The sequence below is a fragment of the Camarhynchus parvulus genome, chromosome 18, assembly GCF_901933205.1.
Source record: "Camarhynchus parvulus chromosome 18, STF_HiC, whole genome shotgun sequence".
NCBI classification, from domain to species: domain Eukaryota; kingdom Metazoa; phylum Chordata; class Aves; order Passeriformes; family Thraupidae; genus Camarhynchus; species Camarhynchus parvulus.
The window spans coordinates 5,579,164-5,604,778 of record NC_044588.1 but is presented as its reverse complement, the minus strand read 5'-3'; the positions used below and the strand labels follow the sequence as shown (position 1 = coordinate 5,604,778).

Sequence of the window (25,615 nt, the reverse complement as noted above, 5' to 3'; positions counted from 1 at the left end):
GGGCCATGCCCTCTGTGGCACTGCCACTGCCAGGGCCTGGCCACTGGGTCCTCGCGCTGGCCGCTGTCCCCAGCAGCTCCTGGACACACACCATGGCCCTGCTGGGTGTGCAGGGCGTCCCTTCCTGCCGGAGGGGACCACGGGGACATGCCTGGCACTGCGAGGAGCCCTGAGTGGGGACAGCACCGCAGGACACACGGCCAGGGATGGCACCCAGCGCCAGGCTGGTGGGAGAGAGGCCTCCCGTGGGTGGAGGGCTCTGCAGCAGGTACAACGTAATTAGCCTCAATATTTATCTTGCTGTTCGTCTTTCCTGTTTTTTCTTGTAAAAGAAAAGGAGAAAAAGACGAGTTTCTCATTTGCAAGTTAATTAGTCTAATTACCTCTAATTAAGGGCTCCCCACACAATGCAGATCACAAATAAGCTGCCACTGTCGCCTGCTCCCACTCTTTTCTCCCCAGTTTTGATTTTCCACGGGAGCTGTTTGAAGGCTGTGCTGAGAGCCCGGGTGTGGATCCTGGCTGGGCACAGCAGGGCTGGTGTGGAACGAGGGAACAGCCCTGACCCCTGGCAGGCAGTGCCCGCAGCACTGTGGTGCCCGCCACAAACCCTCCCCGGCTCCAGGAGCGAGGGGCACACCGCTCACACTGCTCCCTCCTGGCCCCTGCAACGCCAAGGCAGGTGGTGCAGCCTAAAGCCCTGCCAGGGCTGCCCATGGGCACTGGAGGGGGGAATCCTGCAGCTCCCAGAGCTCCGGCCCAGGGTTCCCAGCCCAGGGTTCCCATCCCACAGCTCCCATCCCACAGTTCCCAGCCCAGGGTTCCCATCCCACAGTTCCCAGCCCACAGCTCCCATCCCAGGGTTCCCATCCCACAGTTCCCAGCCTGCTCAATGGCACTGGCACATCACTGGGTCAGTGGCCATGGCATGGCCAGGACTGCACAGCCCCTGACCACGCACTGCTGGGCTCACAACAGCACTGGAAGATCCAGCTCCTTCCTGGAATATTCAGTTCTCCTGTGCCCAGGCACCCTTCCCAGCCTTCCCAACACTGGCACAGCTCCCCAGGCCCTCCCAGCACCCAGCCCCACACCTGCCTACAAAACCCAGCGGCACTGAAGTGACCAACGCCCTTCCTGGAGGGGCTACAGTGCCCCTTGGTGGCCCTGGCTCCTCCACAGCAGCCCACCATGCCACAGGCACAGTGTCCCCACACAGTGTCCCCCATCCCCGTGGGGACAGCAGCCAGGCAGCCAAGGGACCCTGCAGCTCCTGGAGGTGCCCGGCTGCAGCACCCAGCACCCTGCCCGGCCCTGGCTGCAGAGATAACCACGTTCCAAAGCACCTTGCTGGGTGGATGGCGGCCCCTGAGCGGGGGCAGCCCCAGGGCCAGGGGGGTGCAGCTGCTGGAACTGCTGGGGGTGGCCTGCACCCGCTCTCCTAATTAGCCTTTCTTTGTTACACCCCCCCTCCAACTGCATGTGATGCTTTAAAGAATGATAGATACTAAATCTAATTTAATCTACTCATTCACCCATCACTATAGCATAAAAATAGGAATATACCTATAAAAAGAGCATTGCCAGGCAGTGTGGGCCAAAATCACAGCTATTGTGGGAAAAGCAGCTTTGCAAAGCTAAAATTAATGTCAGTGTTTTCAGTATGGAAGAACCCCAAGCAGAAAACGTGTTTTGGGGGCTCGAAGGCCTGTGCTCACAGGGCAGGGCAGCTGGCACAGCCTGGCCAGAGCCGGGAGCTGCCCTGCTGGGTCTCGCAGCCCTGCGAGGCACGGGCAGGGGGAGAAACCCGGTTTGAAACGAGCCCACTGCTGCAACCCGCTCGGAATAGACCTGCTCCCTAAAAATACAACACGCCAAACTTGGCAGCAGCCCTTTTGGAAAGGAATTTTCCAAGCAGGATTTGCAGAGGCTGTTTCCCGGCGCTGCTCAGCCGAGTCTCCTGTGCGGGGTGTGACTGTGAGCAGGGGATGTTCCCGGCCAGGAGCACCCCAGGGCGGCACTGCAGCGGGCTCAGCACACCTGGAGTCAGCCTGGGCCGGGCTCACACCTGCACGTGGCTGCAGCAGGGCCGTGCAGGGTTCAGCACTGATGCTGAGCCTCAGCGGCTGCTCTGGGTCAGCACCGAGCCCTGTCCTGCAGCCATCACTGCTCACCCACAACAGCAGAGATGTGTTTCCAGCAGCGACTGATTCCTCTATTAACGAAACAAAGCCACCAGAGGGTCCTTCCACACCCAGACCCTCAGTGAGCCAGAGCCGAATGTCCCTGCCAAGCCCCACAGAAGGATGCAGCGATCCGTTCCCTGTGGCCCAGGCTGCTCTGCTGCAGACATGCACCCACCCTGCCCTGGCCCTGCCCTCCAGAACTGCTGCTCTTGGAGCAGGGCAGTGCCAGGGGCAGCTCCTGGGCACGGTGTGGCTGCACAGCCCAGAGTGCCACAGACCCACAGCTCCTGCAGTCAGGCCACGGTGGCCACACGGGGGAAGTGGAGCAGAGTGAGCTGAGAGGCACCCACAGCTCCTGCAAGAGCCACTGGCACTGCTGAGCCCTCCCTGGTGCTGGAAGAACTGAAGTTTTGCTGAGAGCTCCATTACTTGGGTATTCCTTCAAATCCCAACCCAGCCGCAAATGCTGGGGCTGGGAGCTACAGAACATCCTCAGGAACCACCCCAGCCCCAGGCTCCTGCCAGGGGAGCAGTGTCTGAAGGGGATGAGGGCAGTCACTGCCTGCAGACCTGGGCATTACCCAGCCCTTGACTGGCTGGCCAGCCCAGCAGACTCAGTCCTGGTCACTGGCTCAGGCACCATCATGGGACACCTCCCTACAAACCCATAAAGGGTTTGGGCAGGGACCCGTAACCCAGGGAGTCACAACCAAGTCCCCCCAGGCCCCACGGCACAGCCAACTCAGGGAGAGTCAGGTGAACCCTCTCAGGGGTCCCTGCTGCACAGAGGTGAGCCAGGCCAGCCGGCAGAGCCAGCTCTGGGGTGGGCACGTGCCACAGGCAGAGGCAGCATTGCTCCCTGCGTGCTCCTGGGGTGCAGGGGGCACAGGTGGGCAGTGTAAAACCCAGAGCAAACTCAGAGCTAAAGCAGGAGCCAGGCACACCCATTGAGGGGCCCATCAGCCACGCATGGCTCATGCCCCTGCCCCACGTGGTGGCCTCCAGAGATGTCCCTCTCCCTGACACCTTGCTGTGACTCACATTGGGAACACCTGTCCCCAGGCGCTGGGTGCAGAACCTCAGCTCAGCATAAACCCCAGGAAGGGGACGGAGATTTTCACCTCCATCGTGCTCATCAGCTGGGTGAAAATCCAACTCCAAATCCTGTAATAAAACCCTCCTCCTGGCTGGCAAGTCCAGAGCTGCTGCCAAGGAGCAGGAGGCTTCTGGGAGAGCAGGGAGGAAGAGATGCGGAACACAATGGTCAAAGCAAACCAGGCAGGGTGATGGGGGAACTGGGAGCTGCCCGGGGCAGAGCTGCACACCCAGGGAAGTTGTTGCCTCCCAGGGACCTGCAGCTCCTCTTTCCCAGCCCTGCAGGCACTGGGAGCACCCACTGGGCCGTGCTGTCACTGCCACTGCTGCCAGACCCAGGCCAAGCCCTGCCAGAGCGCTCCACAGGGCAAGAGAGCAGCACAGCTGAGCCCCTCGTGTGGCCAGGGACAGGGGGATCCCAGCTGCAGAGGGAAACCTCCATGCTGCAGACAGGCTCTGGGCCCTGCACTGGCTGCCACACCAAAGCAGCCTTGTGCCCATTCCTAGGGACAGAAACCATCCCCAGGACGGCTGGGGGCTCAGGGGCAGGCTTTGCTCAGTGTCAGATGTGCAGCAGCCACAGGGAGCTCAGTGCAGCTTTGGGAAGGGTGAAATCCAGCGCAGCCCTGCCTGTCCCCGGGCTCTGGGTGCAATAAATCACGGGCCTGCCTCGGCAGCCCTGCCGCAGCCCCCGCGCCCACGGCCAGCACTGGGCACCAGCGTGGGAGAGACGCCTGGGCCTCGCCATGCCCACCACGGCTGGCCACGCTCTGGCCACGACCCCGCTCGGACACCGGCCACAGACACCCAAGGGACCCAGCACTCCTCAGCCTCCTCACTGGGGCGGAGGGCTGGCTGGCACCCGTGTGCCCGTCCTCGCCGCTGGCTGAACCGCGCCGGCCACGCTGAGCGCAGCGAGGATGCCATGAATTTTTAAACTCCTGAAAGCACAAATGGAGCGGTTTGCCTGGCTGGCAGACGGGATTTCCGACGCAGCACAGAGGCATTTGAGGAAGATGCTGCCTCTCCCAAGCCGCGCTTCCCGTGGGATGATGGGCCCAGAAACCCGGCAGTCAGGGTCCAGCACAGGAACCAGGGCAGCCCTGTGGGACAGCGAAACCTTGGCCCAGGTGAAGGACCAAGCTGACAACCTCAGCAGCCTCCGTCTGGGCTGGCAAGCCCAAGCCTGGCACCCGCCTGGCACCACGTGTCCCCAGTCCCTCTGCAGCACCTCCGGTGACAGCGGGACAGCCCCACGCCCGGCCGTGGGCACGCACACACAGCGCACACACGTGTGCACACACGAGCTCACCACCTTCCCTTCTGCTCAGGCCGCGCAGGAGCCTCGTTCCCTCTCCCGAGCATCCATCATCGCCGAGCGGCAGCAGCGCCGAGGCGGGGAGCGCTGGAGCCGCGCCGGCGGCTCTGCCTTGCCTGCCGCACTGCCCGCCCGCTGCCCTGGCCCCGCTCCCGCCTGGGCCGCGCCGGGGAAACCGGAGAAACCCCAAAAGCTGCGGCCGAGCCGCCAACAGCATCCCCAGCTGCCGGGGCCGGAGCGGGGAGGCTGCGAGGATGCTGTCGAGCTCTTACCCTCTGCCGAGAGGGAAGCAGCCAGAAACACGTGCGAACCGGAAAGCAAAAAAATCCCCTGGAGAGGGTGACTTACCTGTTGGAGGTAGAGGAAGGCTGGAGGACAGGGGAGAGAGTGAGGAAGCATGCCTGAGTTGGAGACAAGGAGGCAGCCCGAGTTAGCCATGGAGCACAGCATGTGTCGACAGGTAGCCGTGGAGCTGCTCGCGGGTCCGTCCTCTTCCGCACACCGCTATCCACCGCTATCCTCGTCTTCCCGGCTGGCCCCTCGGGCTCTCCCCTGCTCGCCGTCCCTCCCGACCCCTCGGCGCTAGTTAGGAGGGTTCATCTGCGGCAGGCCGGCCGCGCCGCCGCCGGAGCAGCGCCTGGCTCTTCACTTCGGGGCCATTAGACACTGGCACTGAGCGCACGGTCTGCAAAGGGTGTGCGTGAGCCAGAGCGGAGCGGGAGAGAAAGGAAGGGGAGGAGGAAGGAGAGAGGGCTCGGGAGCGAAATAAAAGGGGTGGGAGTTGGAGGAGGAGGGGGAGTCCCCTGTGCATTCAGACATCAAACAGAGCTCTGTATAAAATGAAGAGAATCCGTAATGACATGAGAACAGCTGATCCCGCACTTAACCCCTCCGCCGCCGCCGCGCTGCAGATGGCTTCCCCGCCGCCCCCGCCGCACGCAGGGGAGGCAGCCGGGCAGGATGGGCCGGGCGGGCAGAGCCGGCTCCGCTGCCGGCCAGGAAGGCTCTTACCGGGAGTTCCGGTGCTGCAGCGCGGTGCCGCGGAGCCGTGCGGGCAGCGGCGGCGGCGGGGCTGCCGGGGATCCCCCGTGCACACCCCGCCCGCCGCACACGTGCGCTCCGCCGCGCTCCCGCCGCGAGCCGCCGGCGCTCCGGGCCGCGGGAGCCGTGCGGCAGCCCCGGCTCCGCCTCCCCGGGGCCGCCGGCCCCGCACGGCCCCGCACGGCCCGCGGCCGCGGGCAGCCCGCAGCGTGCCCTGCCCGACCGGCCGCACCTCACCGCTGCCCGCATGCCCCGGGCGCCGCTGCTCAGCCCTGCCAACGTATGGGAGCCCCGTGAGCCCCCATCTGCCTGCCCGGCCCCCTGGCACGGAGGGCTGCGGGGACCCCGGCCCCTCGGGGTGACATGGGGGCCCTGCCCCATGGGGTGACATGGGGGCCCTGCCCCTTGAGGTGACATGGGGGCCCTGCCCCTTGAGGTGACATGGGGCCCTGCCCCTGGCACTGCTTCCCTGTGCTCCCCAGAGCCATGGGGACCCTCTGCCCCAGGATCCGCCCGCTGGCAGGCAGAGTTCATCCCCGGCAGAGCTCCAGAGGTGCTCTGGCGTTTCCGAGCGCCCTGCGGTGCTGCCCTGACGCATCCACACCACCCCGGCCGCTGGCACAGCTGCCACGGCAATATTGCACGTGCCAGTGCCCGCGAGGGACAGCCGGGTGCGTTCGCTCGGGTCCCGTCCCACCTGCAGCCACCCCGGCCCCGCTGCAGCCCCGGCGCTGCCGCGGGTCCCTCCCTGGTGCCCAGCGCCGTGCCCAGCTCCGGAGCCGTGGCAGCGCCGAGGCTGCCAGGCTGGCATTGTGCTGGGGCATGTAGGAAACAAAACCTGGGCTCGGCTCAGCTTCCGTCTCGGCCAAATGTGATGCACAAAGGCAGGGCTGTGCCAGCAGCTGCTGATGCTCCGTCTCTGCCGGAGCCTCCAGCACACGAGCAGCCCTTTGGAGCTGGGATTTTCCACAGTATCCCCAGGCAGAGTGACATGCTGCAGTGTCCTGGTACACTCGCAGCACTTACGGCTCCTGCTGCAGACGCTCCAGAGCAGCAGCGTGTGGCACGGCCGGCCCAGAGGCACAGGGAGAACCTGCTGCAAACAGCTCTGGAAGAGCCATGCTGAGAAAGCCGTGTGTGGGGCCAAGGGGGTGCCAGCCCCTGCCAGAGGGTCCTGAGACTGGGGGGAATGCACTCCGAGGGGACTGCAGGAGGGGAGGAGATGCCAGGCCCGGGGGAGGCTTTGTCACCACCACCACCTTGTGGTACCGGGCACCAAAAAGGTCCAGCAGTGACATCTGCTGCCAACAGCATCCCCAAGCACTGCTCCCTGTGGGTGCCCAGCACAGCTGCTCCCCCTCCAGCTCCAAGGACCAGGACAGATGCCGTGGCCCCGTTGGCACACCGTGGTGCTCACACCCCACTCGCCTGCTGGTGTCCAGCTTCCCTTCCCTCCCATGCCCTGCCCTCCTGTGCACTCCAGCACCCGGGGAAGGACGTGGGACAGCTCTGAAAGGACAAATGTGTCCCCCCACAGCCCTTCATGCAGCTGAGGGGAGAGGGGCTCCCCCAGGAACCCGCACACACCACGCAGACCCTGTGCAGGGCAGGGACACCCCGAGCCGGCGGCTCCAAAGGCCCTGGGCCGCTCTGGCTCCACTGCAGCTCCTGGAGGTGACAACGGCAGGGCACTGCCTGGCACAGTGGCCTTGCGGTGCCCAACCAAGCACACCACGTGAGGCAGGAACGGCTCCAGGATGAGGTAATCTGCCCATCCTCCCCCGCGCCGCTCCGGCCAGGGTGACTCAAAGGCATTCCTGGCCGGTGGCAGCACCACAAGTGCTGGCACTGCCCCGAGCCAGCAGCGAAATGGGCACAGCTCTGGGAGCTGAGGAGCGCTGGAGTGTCCTCTCTCCCTCCCCCTGCCACCCCCAAGGCGCGCCCGGCCGCAGAGATGTCCCTCTGCAGCGGGGAGCCCTGGGGACGCTGGCTGGGCAGGGTGACACCGAGCCCCCCGTCAGCTCCAGTGGCAATGCCCTGCTGGCACCACTGGCCGGGTTCCCTCACAACGCTGCTCCCGGTGACACCGTGCCACAGCCCCCGCCAGCAGCACCGGGGGTGGCACCAGGGCTGTGCCCGCCCCGCAGAGCCGCAGCCCCCAAGGAGCCCCTCCGAAACTGAAGCCTCCTGGAAGGAAAGTTTATTTATCTGTTTAATTAAGATGTGTTCACCAGGCGCACAGACCCCATTCCATCTGTCTCACTTACAGCCGTGTCCCAGTAAAATTAAAGCTAATAAATATCAGCAGAGGGAAAGCAAAGGGCACGTGTGAGATATACGATCAAAGGCTGAAGTTGCACAGGGCTGCAGTTCTCAGCACATCTCTCTCTGCCCTTCGGGGCTGGGCTGGCACTGCGCTCCCCCGCTCAGATGGGGCTGCCTTTCCCTCAAATCAGCACAATTCCCAGTTTTTTATTTATTTTAAATGAACCCTTCAGGGCTCCTTGCTTTTGTTTTCTGGAAGAGGGAGAACAACATGGCACCGGGACAGGAGTGGTCTTGGCCACTGTTCCGGTGCTGGGGCCAAGGGACAGAGCCTGCACTGGGAGCACTGGTGGGCACGCACCCGCAAGCCCCCGAGGGAACTTGCCAGGCACAGCACAGCACATCTGGCTGCTCCAGGCACCGGGATGGAGCTGCTGCACGGTGCAGAGCTGTGGGGAGGCGCCCGAGGCAGCCAGTGGTGCCATCCTCTCCTTGGGAAATGGCAGAAAAGCTCAGGCCTCCTCCAAGGGACACCATGGCACATCTGGGAGCTTCATCCATGAGGAACGAGCCCAGGGGTCTGCCTGGAGCCCCCAGCCCCACCGAGCACGGCTGTGGCACATCCAGGTGCCAGGAGCCCTGCACGGGCTGCACCCAGCCCTGGGCACCTGTCGGAGCTGCTGCCAGCCCAGAGCTGGCCCAGCCCCGTGCCCAGATCCCCACCCACAGGATGCAGTGGGAATTCCAGCGCCTGGCAGCACTGGGAGCCCCATGTTTCCTCTCCCAGCAGAGGGGAGGATGCCATGATTCCATGTCCTGGACCTGCTGTGGGGCACAGTGCCACGGGGGCACTGGGTGTCCTGGGGGCTGCTGGTGCTCGGCAGGACCCCCTGGTCCCTGCAGCACTCCCCACAGGGCAAAGCTGGATGCTGACACTCGTCAGAGCTGCCAAGGAGGCTGCAGATGAGGCAGGACACAAGCCCTGCCTCGAGGGCCATCGAAGCTGCACCAGGAGATCAGGTGCTCCAACCCCCGGTCATCCTGCGAGTGCAGTGCTGGCAGCCCACCAGCACCCAGGGACAGCAGTACCAGCCTAATCCTCTCCTCCCACCCACTCAAAATGCCCCCGAGCCAAGGCATTCATTAATTAGAAGCTCATTAGTAGTTATTCTAAGACATCAAGCAATTAGATGAAGGCATTGACAGATCAGAGCTGCTGTGTGACAAGGAGCACATGACAAGGAAGGTCCCATGTCCCCAGTGCCACAGGGATGGCCCAGCTTAGGGCAGGGACCAGGACAGCGACAAGGGACTGAGAAGCGCCCCTGGCACCCTGTTAACCCTCTCCATCTTTCCCTGCTCCTTCCTCCTCCTCCTCCAGCAGCTCTCAGAGGTCACTGGAGACACTGCCTGCTCTGAATTCCCAAGATGGAGCACCCAGGTATGACCTCCCCAGGTGAGGAGGGAGCTGTGACCCAACCCAAGAAATGCAGCCTCTGAACTGGCAGCCCTGTGCCTCACAGGCTGCTGGGGGCTTCAGCAGCAGCCCCCAGGGCACCAGCACACGGCACACGGCAGGAGGGGTCTGAGCCACCCCAGGGTGCCAGCACATGGCACACAACAGGAGGGGTCTGAGCCACCCCAGGGTGCCAGCACATGGCACACAACAGGAGGGGTCTGAGCCACCCCAGGGCGCCAGCACACGGCACACAACAGGAGGGGTCTGAGCCACCCCAGGGCGCCAGCACATGGCACACAACAGGAGGGGTCTGAGCCACCCCAGGGCACCAGCACACGGCACACAACAGGAGGGGTCTGAGCCACCCCAAGCAGTGTGTGTGGCACTGCCAGGGTGGGCACTGGCACTGGGCTGGGACCCACCTGAGCAGCAGATGGGTGAGGCGGGCACGGGGGAACAGCAGGCTGGAGTGGAGGTACTCCAGAAGCAAACACTCCATCCTCATAATAAGATTTTTTAAATGCACAGAGAGGATGTTAGTGCTAAACAGGTGCTGTGACCCAGGGCACACTTTATAAATCGTAGCATTTACAGAGCCCTTCTTCCCCTTGCCCCACACACACTTCATTTCTCTGGAATTACTGTTGTTTGAAGACATTTTGCTGTGCCATCTCAGCCCGTTCAGGTGTTGATGACTGAGCCACCAGAGCTCTCCTGTCACACAGGGATACCAGACCCTCTGCTTGCTCTCACACCGCGATGAGACACACCCACAATGGCAAGAACTGGCACCCACTGCTCTGCCGGGAGCACAGCCCTCGCCCTGCCCTTCCCAGCAGAGCTGGGGATGCCCCACGCAGGGCTGGGATGGGCTGTCCCGGGCTGGCTGGCTCTGTGTGCTGCACAGGATGGGGCACAGAGCCCCTGGAGAGCCCTGCCTGCAGCCAGGGTGCTGTGGGACGCTGTGCCTGGCACTCCCTTGGCAACGGGCACCCCAGGCTGCCCCTGCCTGCCTGCCCAGCTCCCCAAAGCCACACAGCTCTGCTCTGCTCCCCAGCCGCGGTGGGACCCAGTCCCTGGGCAGAATCAGCACCGAGGCAGGAGGCTGTGCCAGCCCTGACATCCCTCATGACAAAGCACCTCACACCTGAGAGCTGCTTCCTGAGGAACCATGAATTCCCAGCATCCTCCTCCTCCCCATAAGCTCCTTTCCCCACATCCCCCTTTGCCCCACTCTGTTCCCTGCTCCCAAATCCAGGGGAGCACAACTCCCTGGAGCGTGTGAGCCCCAGCAGAGAGCTGCTGCCTCCTCTGAGGAGCAGGAGGGAGCAGGTGCCATGGCCTTGCAGCCCCAGCTGCTAGGCTGGGATGCCATGGGAAGACCCTGGGGTGGTGCAGAGCCTGGTACAGCCCAGCCCCTGCAGCTCTGGGCAGGAGTGGAGCTCCATGGGGCACTGCCGGCTCCAGCTCCTCGCCCTGTGCTCACTGTGCCCCCAGACTGGGGCTCACAGCCACGCTCAGTGTCCAGCCCCAGGCAAAGGCCCTGGGCAGGCCCTGTCCCCTCCTCTCCATCCCTGCACCAAGCTCGGAGGTGTCTGGGTAGGTGTCAGCCTGTCCCCCTCCAGCCATGGCCTTGTGCCCTGCTGGAGCTGAGCCCCGTGCCCAGCCCGCTCCCCAGCCATGCCCCTCGCTCTGGGCATCCCCCCAAGGCTCAGAACCCTGAGCAGGGACTGCTGTGGGGTCCACAAGGGGATCTCAGGGGGCTCAGGGTCCCGGTGGTACATTGCCCTCAGTAGCCTCAGGAATTCCAGGCCTGGGACAAAACGTGGGGGCTGCCCCACAAGCATCTGCCGAGATCCTGGGTGGGCACCGTGAGAGGGGGCTGCTGCTGGGCACAGACCTGCCACCTGAATGCCCCATTGTCACCCCAGAGCTGTGCCCCTCCCAGGACAGCCAGAGCCCACCAGTGACCCCCAAAGCACAGCTGGGGCAGGGCTTTGGTGCTGGGCAGGGGTTTGGGAGGCAGCTTCTGCCCACGGCTGGCACCACACGGAGCTTGGACAGGGCACTGCAGAAGCTGGGGGTGGCAGGCAGGGACCCCTGCCCGCTGCCCTGCTGGTCCCAGTGCCAGCCTGTCCCCAGCCCTGTCCCTGCTGCTGCCAGCAGGGCAGGGAGTGCCTGACCACAGGGGAAGCTCTCCCTGGATGGGGGCACAGCCAGGGATGAGAAACCCCCCAGTCCCGGGCGGAACCTCCGCAGGCAGCGCGGGCAGCGCCCACCCTCGGCAGCGGTACCTACCCAAAAATACATCATGGTGTCCGCGCCGGGGCTGCTCCCGAGCCGGCCCCGCTCCTCGCGGGGCTCTGTCCCTTCGGCTCTGTCCCTTCGGCCGTCCGGCCCCAGCCCCGGCGCTCCCGGAGCCTCCCCGGGGCTCAGAGCCCCCGCAACGGGCCGGGCAACGGCGCCGGGCAGCGCCTCATCCACCGGGGAAACCGGAGAGGAAGGAAAAGACTAAATCCTCTCCAGTGCCTTCCAGGAGCCAAGGGGAGGGCGAGCGAGTGAGGGGCGGGCAGCCCGAGGGGTGAGCGGGGCTGGGCGAGGGTCCGTGCCCGGGAGGGGCGCCGGGGGCACGGCAGCGGCAACGGGGGCTCCGCCGGCACTCCGAGGAGCCGATGTCCTGCCTCAGCATTTTCCAGGCTGCCCTGTCAATAAGGGAATCCGCCGCCCGCAGTTAACCTGCGAGGTGCCGGACCCGAGCCCGCTGCTCCCATCGCTGGGGGCTGCTCGGCCCTGCTCCGCCCGGGAGGGTCTGTCCGGAGCCCCAGAGCCCCCCGGGTTCTGGAGAAGCCGAGCGGCAGCCCGAGGGGGACAGAGCCGGCAGCCCCCAGCCCCCGTGTGCAATGGGGAGCCACGGGGACAGTCCTGGAGCCCGGCATGGAGCCACCACGGGCTGCACGAGAGGGCAGCCAGAAATGCCAACCTGTGCCAGGGCAGCCATTCCCCCCCTGAGCCCCCAGCAGAGCTGAGGCAGAGCAGCAGGACGGGACAGGGGACACAGCAAAGGGCTGGCCACGGCCTGGCCCTGGGGATGGGCCTGGGGTCCTGCACACCAGCCCCTGCTGGCCCTGGCACACAGTGCAGGCTTGGCAGGCAGGGCCTGGCCCCTGGGATGGGTCTGGGTCCTGCACTGGGGGCACAGAGCCCCTGCTGGCCCTGGCACAATTGCAGGCTTGGCAGGCAGGCAGTGCTGCTCCTCAGGCACGAAATCTCTGTCCTCCAGGGGTGGAAGGAGCAAGGGGACCGCGAGTGCTGAACCAGGCGGGTAGGGAGGGAATAAATAAGGATAAGGGAAGCAGAGGAGTGAGGGGGGCAGCAGATTGGTCTCCGGGGCCCAGCTGGCTCTGACATCTCCAGCCCCATAATCATATTCAGAGCAGCACCAGGCTGGAGGCAGCTCTCCTCCAGCACGGCAATAAACGAGAGCAACACTCTCAATAATTCAGCACCAGGAGAGGGTGATAAAGCAGCAGAGGCACCACTGCAGGCAGCTGGGGCGGGGGGCTCCCTGCTCCCTCTTATATCTCCGTGATCCAAACCCTTTCCTCTCTCTCTGTGCCCTGTAAATGCAGCCCCAGCTGCCACTTGGGGTCCCCCCAGCCCGCCAGACCCCCCGGCCCTGCTGTATGGGACAGACAGACAGACAGAGGGGCCCAGGGCAGCAGAACAAAACCCCTCCATGACCAGCAGACAAACTGGGCAGGCTCAGAGCCCTCCTGGAGCCAGGGCAGCAGCACGAGCAGCTCCCCAGCTCCCTGGCCAGCACCGTCCCACCCTCTCCCACTGCAGAGCCCAGAGCCCCTGTGCCAGACCCCAAACTCCCACCCAGAGCGGGCAGGGGCAGCTGAGCTGCAGGACACCCACCCCGCTGCCCTCCCCTCCTCCAGACACAGCCAGGGGCCACAGCAGATCCCCTGCAGCCCCGGGCTGAGCTGTGCCCACCCACCCACCCACAGCAGGGCAGGGAGGAGCAAAGCCCCCTCCTCAGCACGGGGAGTGAACCACCGAGACACCAGCAAGCACAGGGCTGCGGGCAGCCCCGGCCCCACAGCCTCTCCCTGCAGCTGAGCAGTGTCCCCAGGCCCACAGCCCAGCCCAGCCCAGCCCAGCCCAGCTCAGCCCAGCCTTCCTCCCGTCCGTCCTCACTCCCCGCACGCCCTGCTCCCACCCAGCCCTCCTGCTCCTTCCAGCAGCTCTTTTTCCACACTTCCCACGGGATCTCAGGGCCCTTCCAGACCACGATCCCCTCCCAGCAGGTCACCTCCATCCTTGTCCTGTATGTGCCAAGGATGGGGGTGTTCCCCTTCACAGCTCTGCAGCTCCTGTAGCACAGCCCCACTGCCCACATCACCCCCTGGTCCCACTGGCAGCCCAGCCCCTGGCAGGGCCCAGGGCTGTGGATGCACCAGACTCCTCCTCTGCAGCCCCTCGGCTTTCCCTGCCCCGCTGCTCCACTGGCTTTCACTGTACTCAGTGGGATGGACCCTGGGGCAATGCAGTGTCCCCTCTGTGCTGGGGTCCTGCTACTGCTGCAAAGCCCAGAGATGTGAGGGGGGCACAGGAAGGAGCCACCCACAGCTGAGCAGCGGGCACAGGCTGGCAGAGGGCACCTGCTCTGATCCACCTGCCACTCACATCAGCCATGCCCTGCCCCAGCCTGGGACACCGTGAGCTGTGTGACCCTCCCAGAGCCCTGGGGACAAACATCTCCTGTGGTGGGCAACTGCAACAGAACGGGGCTGGGGGCTGCTCTGTGCCCCAGTGAGGACAGGCACCCTGGCTCCTCCAGGGATGGCTCCTGGGACCGCAGAGTACGGACAGACAGCAGGACAGCACACACGGACACTCACAGCACGTCACTCTCAGCTCTCCTCGTGCAGGATTCCCCTCACAGCTCTGGGGCTCAGTGCCAGGGGGGCAGGGGGCTGCTGGCAAGGGGAGGGGGAGCCTTCCTCCCACCCCTGCCCTGCGCAGGGCCCTGTGCCCCCAGCCCCATCCCTGAGCCCGAGGCACTGCCCTGCCCTGCCCTGCCCGTGCCAAGCCCCCTGCCAGCCCCACACATGCAGGAGGGACCCCGGGGGCAGCCAGGGCAGAGCCAAGGCAGCCCCTGGGACCCCAACCCCCCGTACCTTTCAGTGAGCCCAGCTCCTCCCGCGGCGCTCTCAGGGGCGCGCTGCAAAACACAGGGGAGGGGAGGAAGAATTCAAATCAGCGACCATCATCACTAACCTGTCCCAGCCAGTGCTGTCTGCCCATGGCTGCACGGTGCTGGCATGTGAGCCTGGGTGTGAGTGATATTCCCCGGGCACTGGGGAGCTGTGCTGGCCAGGAGATGCTGGCCAGGCCAGGGGCTCAGCCCAGGGCAGCCAGGCAGCATCAGCCCCTGCCACCCTGATTTTTTAAGATTTTCTAAGCCTTCTGATGTTTACATTCTTGTAACGAACTTTCTCACACACTTTCTGTAAATCACTTATTGTTTTGCATTCTTTTATGGAGGAGGAGAAATTTAATGGGCTATTGGTTAGTCCAGTGTCATTGGAGAGGTGGCACTGTCACCCTCCAACCACTGTCACTTTTGGAAATCTATAAATGTTGGAGTCAGACAATAAACTTCCCCTTTTTACCTTGGAAACAGCAGCGTGTCTGTGTCATGTTATCTCATGTCTTACAGCGACAGGCACCCACCAGCACCATGCCCAGGGTGGTGGGCACAGGATCCCCCCCTTCAGCTGCCCCAGTGCCCCTGGCACCCAACCCAGCTCCCGCAGACCAGGGGGCCCTTCCTGGCCTCCAGGGCCCTGCCAGCACAGCCCCACACACCCCACGGCGTGGGACAGGGCACAGCTGCCATCCAGGGCTGGCTGCACGTCTGGGCTGCTGCGTCCCAAGCCTTCTGCCCCCAGCAGCACAGGGACACAAAGGAGCAACCCCTGCAGCACGCTGCTCTCCTGGCGCTGGGCACTCCTTGGAGATTAAGCCAAATTTCAAAGAAAACTTCCTGAAAGCTGCACTTCAACTAATTGGCTTTTGCAGCACGGCCAAGGCAAACATTCATCAATCACGTTAGACCCTCGGAAATAACGAGAATGGCTGACACATCCCAGGAGTGGCTAAAGAATGAAGGGGGGCTGTGTGTGCCTGTTCCTGCTGCTTTGGAGGCCAGCAGGTGCTGGGTCCCACCTGCCCAACAGCTCTGGAGCTGCTCAGGCCCCAGTGCAGGCCGGCAGCCCCAGGCGAGGGTCCCGAGGGGGTGCAGGGCCCCTGGGGGTGCCTGGAGGCTGCTCTGAGCTCCCAGCTGGTCCCAGGAGGGCAGCGTCCAGGGATGGTCCGGCCGCTCAGGAAGCACAGAGGCTGCTCCCAGGCACTCTGTTAGCAAACACGGCTCTCAGCCACGCAGCAGGATAATCAATTATGGTAATTCCTGCCTCAGTGAATCAGATTCATGGAGGAGTACAGCTCATTAGGCTGGTGCTGACTTCCATTAGCACTCTTATGATAAAAACCCTCCCAACACTCTCCCCCTGCAGCAGGCGCTCCCCAGGCTGGGGTCTCCCCTCTCCCCCCAGGCCAGGGCAGGCCCAGCTGGGGTGTCCCAAAGCAGATGTGTGGGAGCTCCCTGGGTCCCAGCAGGTGCTGAGAGCCCTGCAGGCCTGGCAGACCCTCCCGCCCCAGCCAGCACCCCTGAGCTCTGCCCAGGATCCCGGCTGCAGCAGGGGATGGCACAGCAGGCCCAGAGCACTCCAGCAGCAGGGCTGGCAGTGCTGGGAGCCCAGCCTGCCCGCTCTGCCATGAATAATTGACAGCGCGCTCCTGGGGGAGGCTGGGCCATGGGTAACTGCATTTCCCAAACACATTTCCCAGGAAAGGCGCCTTCTGAGAAGCTCCCCAGAGCACCACGGGGCCTCACAGGCAGGATGTGCCCCAGCTGGGATGTGCCACGCTCGCTGGCACACACTGCGACTGGCCAAGCCCAGCTCCAGCCCGTGCAGAAGCCTGTGGGAGTCCCGGCACACAGGGAGGGGGATGCTCAGCCACAGCATCCCTGGCCACAGCAGGAGAGGGAAACCCTTGGCACAGCATTGATGGGAGAGGGGCAGGAGCAGCTCTGGGCAGGATTTGGGGGGATCTTGAACCAGTCTCTGCTTTTCTAGCACAGGTCTGGGCTGACCAACTCCACCTGGAGCCTTGAACAGCCCCAAGGGCCCAGCTGCCAGAACAGGTGATCCCAGCCCAGCTAAACCCACCGGGATGAGAAGCAGGGGGTCTGCACAAGAAATGCAGCCCGTGTCACCCAGCTGCAGGGATGCCATGAAAGCTGCACCTCATCACCCCTATCCCCAGGCTGCAACCGAGGCAGGCCTGGCTCGGATCTGCTGGGAAACTTCTTGGTAGTTTCTCAAAGTACATTTTAACCCCCGTTCCCTCCACCAAAAATCCTAAATTAATTTTGCTTTTAATTAAATTCATTAGCAAAGATTATCTGGCTGAGGAACAATAATGTCCCACCCCTCCCCCCACAGCCCTCTCTATTTATATCCCCATATACAGAAGAGCAGCGAAAATTTCTTTATGGGCCATTAAAGGTTTAATGCTTAATTTATAACCACCTTCTCCGGCGGGTGGGATGGCCAGGCACAATGTCAACATTTTTAATTAAATGAGAAGGGATTTATTTTTTTTTCCAGCTAAGGAATATAAAACATCCCGTACCCAGCAGTGCTGGAGGCAGGGGCAGGAGGGGCAGGGGCTGGGGCAGAGGCTGGCCACCAATCCCACCTGAGGAACAGCTGTGACCTCCCAGCCGAAATCCCTCCTGCAATTCCTGCTGGCCACCAATCCCACCTGAATAACAGCTGTGACCTCCCAGCAAAATCCTGCAATTCCTGCTGGGCACCAAATCCCAGCTGAGGAACAGCTGTGACCTCCCAGCTGAATTCCTTCCTGCAATTCCTGCTGGCCACCAATCCCACCTGAGGAACAGCTGTGACCTCCCAGCTGAATTCCTTCCTGCAATTCCTGCTGGCCACCAATCCCACCTGAGGAACAGCTGTGACCTCCCAGCAAAATCCTACAATTCCTGCTGGGCACCAAATCCCAGCTGAGGAACAGCTGTGACCTCCCAGCTGAATTCCTTCCTGCAATTCCTGCTGGGCACCAAACCCCACCTGAGGAACACCTGTGACCTCCCAGCTGAATTCCTTCCTGCAATTCCTGCTGGGCACCGCGGCTTCTCCCAGCCCATCAGCACCTCCTTGTGCTGGCCAGGAGATCAAAGTGCTTCCAGTGCCATTCCTGAACCTGCTGTGAGCCAGGGGCACCCGCTGGCACAGCGGGCGCTGCTGGAGGAGCCTGGCCCTCCTGGCATCCCTCTGGCATCCCTGGCACAGCCCCCCGTGGCACGGGAGCTGCAGGGGAGCGTGCCCAGCATGGACACCTCAGCAGGACAGTGCAGCAGCGAGGGGCAGCCCGAGCAGGCAGCTCTCCATTAATGGAGTGTTTGATCTTACAGGAGAGATGAAATCTCTGCACAGAGGAGAGCAAAAGCGCTGAATCAGCAGCTAGCTGGGGGTGGCAGGTTCAGCCACGAGCATTTGGCTCCAGCACAGCCTGTCAGCGCTCCATCCTCCTGCAGCCACGCGCTGCCAGAGCTGAGCATCCCCACACCCTGTTCCCTGCCCTTGCAGGTGCCAGGATGGCCCAAGGAGCCGCACACAGCTCCTCACACTGCCTGCCAGCCCCATGCCAGCCCCATGCGCCCTGGCTGCACCAACAGCCCCAGAGCAAGCCAAGCACCAGTGGCACGGGTGACCTGCCTTCCTCCCTCCCTGCCATCCTCGGCACAGCACGGATGGGCTGGCAGGAGGTGTCCTGGCACAGCTGCCATGTCCCCAGCAGCGTTCCAGGGCGCAGCAGGTCCCCAGCCCATCCCTCCCAAAGGCAGGTTCCTGCTCTCTGCCCAGCGTGGCTGCGCTGCCTCCCGAGGCAGGAGCAGGCAGAGCTGCTGCTCTCTGCCCACACGCCCACACACGTGTGCTCACGGGAGCAGCGTGCAAGGGCCGGCTGCAGAGCCAGCCACGGAGCAGGGATGGCACTGTGCTGCTCACTAAAAGCATGAGTGTCACTAAATCAATAATTCATTTACTTTAATGAGATAAGTACTTGGAAAACTAATTGCAAACCTGCTCCATTTACTCCAACCCATTATAGCCTTTAATGTAAATGGCAGGAACGCTGCTGGAGGAAGGGGAAGGGCTTTGGGTGGAAGATTGTGTTGTCCTTCCCCTTCTTCTAAGAAAGAGAAATATCAGTCACCAGCTGGGACGGAATCACCGTGTGGAAGTGCTGATGATGGAATCCCTGATGGAAGCACTGATGGCAGAGCAGGGGGAAAACCCAGCACCCCCAGAGCCACCAGTGTCCCTCTGGCCAGGCTGCCCCCACAGAGGGCTCTCCCGGGCCAGGATGTGGCTTCAGGCTTGCCCTGCTCCACAGCCGCCCATCTGGAGCCCTGCTGGCCGTGCCCCTCTGCAGGTGGTCCCTGCAATGATCGGTTATAGACAGATATAAACAGATATATAAACAGATATATAACAGATATATAAACAGCGGCTGCATCTCTGGCACCGCGTGCCCCGTGCCAGCCCTGCCAGCTCCTCTGCCTCAGCCACTGCTGCCCCTTGCCACCCTCCAGCCCCTGCCAGTGCCCGGGGAGCCACAGCGGGCAGGGCTGTCCTGCCAGGCCCCAGCCCTCTCCAGAAAAGGAGCCGTGGCTGTGGGCAGCACGGCCGCTGCCTCCCTTAACCACAGGAGCTGCGTGCCAAGGGCTCGCTTCTCGCTTGCTGGAGCAAATGGCAGGTCATAAAAAGGAGCTGTGACAGAAGAGAAAATGTTCCAGAGTCCACAAGGACCAGTCCAGGGTAAATCCATCTGCTCAGCAATTTAGCTAGAAAATCCTTTCCAATCATCAGTGCTGTAGGTCCTTCGTCCCCAGCTGGTGGCTCTGGGCAGGGCCTTTCCCCCTCTGGCAGCTCACAAGGGGTTCCTGGTGCTTGGTGATCCCAGAACAGCCCCCTTAGGGACACTGGGGAGGCCACACCTCGGGGAGGGCTCACAGCAGCCCCTGCAGAGGGTTTGGCAGTGGCAGGGCCATGGGGACTCTTTCCCAAGCTGCTGGCTCGCTCAGAAGAGCACACCGTCCTTCCCAGGTACCCATGGCACCTTCTGGGGGATGCTCCCAGGGGGTGCAAACCCCACTGCAGCTCCACGAGCAGCCTCCCACCTCCCGTGGGCAGCAGCAGGAGCAGAGCTGGGATGATCCTGCCTGGCTGGGGCTGCCCAGCTCAGCCTCGCACAGCCGCCGCAGAGATCTCCCTGCAGGCACCCGCTGCGTCCCACCTCAGGCACTCCTGTCGCACAGCAAATCGATGGCAGGCATCTCAATTAATCACACCAGGGGCAAATTGATTAGGAGCCTAAATAAGGTCAACATGGTTGTCTGCTTATAGGGTGGGACCCCTTAATCATCATTTTATCTGCAGCGGGCTGCAGAGCCGGCAGTCACAGCGGCTCAGGAGCACACAGGGATCTGCACTGAAGCCCTGCAGCTGCTGGTGGCACCAGAGCCATGGCTCTGCACAAGGAGCTGCATTCCAGCATGCAGCAGCACCGGGCACAGGCAGCTGGGAGCCCTGAGAGGGGACAGTGAGAGCCCCAGCAGAGACACGAGGCCCAGCTGTCACCTCCAGCTCCAAGGTGACAAAAGCAGCGAAGCTCTGGGCACAGCCCATCCCTTGACCCCACACCAGCTGGGGCTCCTTTGGCTTCTGCTGTGCCAGTTGATGGCTGATACTTCTCTTTCTCAGGAGACACCATGTCCCACCCAAAATCCTTCCCTTTCCTCCAGCAGCATTCCTGCCACTTGGGTTAAAGGCTGTGGCTGGGCTGGGCTGAGGGACAGAGCCATGAGTGCTGCTCTGGTCCCCACAACCCCCGAGTGCTGCCCAGAACCCCTCTGGCACTGGGCACACCCCCCTCACTCACCTGCCCTGCCCCAGCCACCCACCGCCTCCTTTTGTTGTAAATACCGGTATAAATATTATAATTTGGTTAAATAATTAATATAGTCAGGTTAAATAAGCATTCCCAGCCCCATAAATAATCATTAACGGAGGATTCTAATTGTGCTGTTGGGATCCGGCCTCATGACTTATTTAGCGGGCAGAGCTCTTCCCCTCCCCTCCCCACACGTTGTAAGTCAGCCTGTGGCTCAGCCTCTCCCTGAGAACCTGGTGGGACACGACACAAGGAGATGGAGCCACCCTGGATGTCACTGGGATGTGGAGATAGGAGAATGCCTGGGATGAAGCCAGCAGGGACAGGGGGACCAGAGGGGCTGGAGGAACCTGCAGGAACATGGAGCAGCTGAGCAGGACACAACTGTGAGAGAAGATCACGGATTTCAGGGAAAATCATGGATTTCAGGGCATCCTTTGTGGACACCTGGGCACGGCACGAGCCCTGGAGCAGAGGTAGGTGAGCCACGAACGAGGAGCACCCGCCCACCCTGCTCACCCTGGGGTGGCATCAGCAGGGCCACAGAGACACAAAACACTGCCAGGCGAGCGGAGAGCAGCGGATGCTTTTATCCCAGCCACAAACCTACTGCGAAATTGATTGAAAACAATAGCAAAAAAGGAAACAAACCCCAGAGCACCAAAGCCAGTGCGCGGGGAATCGGCCAGGGGTGAGCGTTCTGAAAGCGCTGATGGAGACACGAGGACAAGCAAAGTGCAGGAAAACCTCCGTGTGAGTGTTTCCCCCTGAGGGATGGACTAATGCAGTGCTGCAAAAAAGGCTGGGGTTTTCTTTATGTAGCCTAATTTCATCTTGAAATGGAAAACGACAAAAGCAAATGGAACGAGCCCCTCTCTGGGCCCGTGGGTGCCCTCAGCTCCGTGCCAGGCAGGAGCAGCTCTGTGTGCCAGCTCCAAAGGGCACAGGAGCACCCCAGGAGCAGTGGGGATACCATTCCCAGGGAAACAGGCATGTCCTGCTCCCCAGGCAGCCACTGATGCTCACATTCAGGGTCCATCCCCACAGTGTGTCCTGTGCCCTCTGGATTTGAAGCACGGAGAGACCCCTGGGAAGTCTCCTATCTAACTGAGAGATGCAGCAGAGGGGACCCAACAGTGACAGTGCTTCTAGAGCAGCTTTCCTGTCTCTGGCACGTGTGCTCCAGGGTGCCCCTGACAGCGCCAGTGCTGACTCTGGGCTGCAGCTCCACGGGAAAGGCCCTGCTTTATCTTTATTTGTCAGGATTTATATGAAAAGGGGATAGTTCAGCTCTGAATGTAATGATTTGGAAGAACAGCCCTCCAGTGGCCTCCTCAGCTAGCATGGCATCAATACCATCGATTGCTAAAATAACTGATAGCCCTGGCCCAGCATGCTGGGGAATGCTCCTTCCTGCTCTGAGACCCCAAACAACCCCTGCTCCAGGCCCCAAGCCACCTGGGCACTGAGTGCCCACACCACTCCCTGTACCTCGCCCTGAGTGTGGGCAGCACAGCTCTTTGTGCGCCCCAGAGGAGAGACAGTGAGAGCTGCCTGTCTGGGGGACACACCAGGGTCACCTGGGCAGGTAACACAGCACAGCACGGCACAGCACGGCACAGCACAGCACAGCACAGCACAGCACAGCACAGCACGGCACAGCACGGCACAGCACGGCACAGCACAGCACAGCACAGCACAGCACTCTGTCTGGCCTGTAGGGCACACCAGCACCTGGCAGGTAACACAGCACAGCACGGCACAGCACAGCACAGCACAGCACAGCACGGCACAGCACGGCACAGCACAGCACAGCACAGCACAGCACAGCACAGCACTCTGTCCTGTCCTGCCTGTCTGAGGGACACACCAGGGTCACCTGGGCAGGTAACACAGCACAGCACGGCACAGCACGGCACAGCACGCACAGCACGGCACAGCACAGCACTCTGTCCTGCCCTGCCATCTTACTGACCCTCCAGGACAGAAACAGAACCCACACGGGGAAGGAAATGATCGAACACAAGCCCACAGTTAGGGAGAAAGAGTTATTCAGCTTGTTGAAAATTAGTCTGACTTAACAGAGAAGAAATAAAGCGTTTTAAAATTAACGACACAAACGTCAGCCCCGTTGTGGGGATATTAAGCTCTACAGTTATTTGACGACTTTCTGCAGAGTTTCGCTCCCGCAGTGGGGACAGCACTGGGGTGGCAGCACCTGCTGCAGTGCAGGGAGGTCCCCAGCAGCTCCCTGGGGCTGGAGCCCACCCAGCACAGCCCGTCCTGGGGCTGGAGCCCACCCTGCACAGCCTGCCCTGGGGCTGGTGACAGCCCACCCTGCACAGCCCGATCCTGGGGCTGGAGCCCACCCAGCACAGCCCGTCCTGGGGCTGGAGCCCACCCTGCAGAGCCTGCCCTGGGGCTGGTGACAGCCCACCCTGCACAGCCCGTCCTGGGGCTGGAGCCCACCCTGCACAGCCTGCCCTGGGGCTGGTGACAGCCCACCCTGCACAGCCTGCCCTGGGGCTGGAGCCCACCCAGCACAGCCCGTCCTGGGGTTGGAGCCCACCCTGCACAGCCCGCCTTGTACACTGCACAGCCTGTCCTGGGGCTGGTGACAGCCCACCCTGGGGCCACCCACAGCTGCCGGGCTGGGGCGCCACCCTGCACAGCCTGTCCTGGGGCTGGTGACAGCCCACCCTGCACAGCCCGTCCTGGGGCTGGAGCACAGCCCCCCTGGCACAAGCCCCGGCCTGCCCTGTCCTGGGGCTGGTGACAGCCCACCCTGCACAGCCTGCCCTGGGGCTGGAGCCCACCCAGCACAGCCCGTCCTGGGGCTGGAGCCCACCCAGCACAGCCCGTCCTGGGGCTGGAGCCCACCCTGCAGAGCCTGCCCTCTTCACTGCCAGGATGCTCTGCTGACCCTCTGCATGTGCTGTGCCAGGCAGCTGCTCCCTGGGCCAGTGCCCACCCAGCCACTGCCAGTGCTCCTGAGAACATAAACCTTCTGCTCCTGAGAACACAGACCCCCTCCTCACAGCCTGCCCAGCACAGGTGGGAGCTACAGGGCATCCTGGCCACCCATCCCCTTGAGCAGGTGAGCAAAGGGCAGCGGGCAAAGCCTGGCCAGCTCTGGAGGCAGAGCAGCATCACTCTGCCCCTCCAGCACTGAAAACACCCCCACAGAACCCATCCATGAGCAGAGAAACACACACTGTTCCTGTAAAAGTGATTTCAAATGCCCAAAGGCTCATCCTGAGGCCGGCAGGGGCTCTGCTGGAACCTGCCACTGGAACAGGATCAGTACGTGGCGTGCAGGGCTGTGCGAGTGAGGGCACTGCGGCACGGCAGCAGCGCCTCTGCTGCACAGCCAGGGCATGAGGGGGTCACAGGGAGGGTCACAGCTCCCTCCTGTGTCCCCCTGCCCCTGCAAAGCCACCCCTGGGAGCTGGAGCAATGAGGACATGCTCGGGGGCTCAGGGGCTCGGGGAGCACAGGTGAACGTGCCTGTGACACGAGGCAGAACACACCTGTGCACAGGGCACCGCGTGCGGCACAGCCGGAGCAGAGTCGTTTGTAAATAATCCTTGATTAATACAATTCACAGGCCTGGATGGCTCAGTGGATTCCAGGCAGGGACAACAGCAACCTCCACTCTTCCACTTCTCAGTTACAGCTTCGGGGAGGGAAGCAGGAACTGGCCAGGGTGAATTAGAGAGACTTTTGTCACGTTTAATATCACTTCATTTTGCAGACTGCTGACGCAGTGGGATTTCACAGCTTGGAATTTATGGTTCTTTTGAGAGACATGCGCAAGAAAAGGAGGAAAAAATACCCTGCCATCAGCACAAACCCACCAACTCTGCTGGGAAAGGGCCGGGGTCCGGGGCAGCCCCCAGGGATCCCCAGGTGGGCAGAACTCGGCAGGGCTGGGGGGCAGCACCAGCTTCAGGTGGGGGCATCAAGGGGTCCTGGGAGAGCTGGAGCTGCCTCTGGCTGGGGTCTCTGTGTCCCCCAGGCCCTGCTCCCTGCCCTCCTGAGCAGCAGCAGTGCTGGCAGCGCCAGGGATGGTGCTGCACGGTGTTCTTCAGCCCCAGGGGGGTTTTATGCAAAATGACACACAATATAAATGACTGTTGTAAACAGAGAGTTTAATAAAGGGCTGTGTGCGAATTTTACAGCCTCCCCAAGGATAATTAAAATTATTTATCTACTTACCTAGCTTGCCACCAGAGCAGTCTATTAATTATTATCTATTACACAGGGCCTGCTTTGCATGCTGCCGGAGCACTGCCTGCCACCAGCACCCACAAGAGCGCCCAGCAGCACCGGGAGGGCTGCGAGCCACCACCTCCCCTGTGGGAGCATGGGGTGCTCGGGATCAGGTGTTTCTCTACCGACCTCTGGCCGGGTTTTTAAAACCCGCTTGGTTTTAAAACACAGCAGCTCCCCAGGGCTGGGAATGGAGTGGAACCCCAGGCAGAGGGTGAGACAACGCTCTCCCTGGGCAGCCACAGGCACCAGGCATGGTTGAGGGAGATGCCACCAGCATGCCCTGATTGTGCAGCCCCTTGAGGGCCAGAAATCCCTAAAAGAGTGTGGAGGGCCGGCGAGGGGCAGGGCAGGGAGGGCTCCCGAGCAGAGGCAGCCGCGGCCGGTGCCGCAGCGGCAGCAGCAGCAGCAGCAGCAGCAGCAGCAGCAGCAGCAGCAGCAGCAGCAGCAGCAGCAGCAGCAGCAGCAGCAGCAGCCTGGCGCAGCGCTGCCCGCTCCTCTCCATCTCTGAGCGTGACAGAGCAATCACCGGCATCCCCCAGCTCCTCTCTGCGCACAAGGACACCTCAGGGGGCTCCACCGTGCGGGTACTTAACGTTGCTTTATTAGCTTAATAAACCCAGCCATGCTGCCAGTGTCCGAACGGCCCCGGCAGGAGCAGCAGCGGCCGGAGGGGGAGAATGGCCCAGCAGGAGCAGCAGCACAGCACCCAGAGCCCTCGGCCAGGGCACCCACGGCTGCTCCCTGCCATCGCGGGCACCCCGAGCTGTCAGCTCTGCCCGGGTGCCATTAATCACTGCTGCAATTGCTCTCCCTGCCCGTCCTGCCCGGTGCAGCCCCAGTGCCTGCCTGAGTGCTGCTGCCAGCACC

At 62.6% G+C, this 25,615-nt stretch overlaps 1 protein-coding gene across 15 annotated transcripts in view; it reads right to left on the bottom strand.

Moving 5' to 3' along the window:
* The window catches only part of RBFOX3 (RNA binding fox-1 homolog 3), a 139,198-nt gene that overhangs the window by 15,981 nt on the left and 97,602 nt on the right, over positions 1–25,615 (bottom strand). For 11 of the 15 annotated variants that reach the window (XM_030961909.1, XM_030961917.1, XM_030961919.1 and 8 more), the window contains 2 exons: positions 14,551–14,594; positions 4,948–5,284 (listed from right to left, as the gene is read on the bottom strand). The exons of 1 other annotated variant lie outside the window; for it this stretch is intronic. In XM_030961909.1, coding sequence (XP_030817769.1) covers positions 4,948–5,049 — 102 coding nt within the window. In that variant the 5' untranslated portion in view covers positions 5,050–5,284; positions 14,551–14,594. Of the gene's footprint in view, positions 1–4,947; positions 5,416–14,550; positions 14,595–25,615 lie in introns of those variants that run through there. 3 more of the 15 variants (XM_030961918.1, XM_030961923.1, XM_030961913.1) reach the window with 3 other exon arrangements.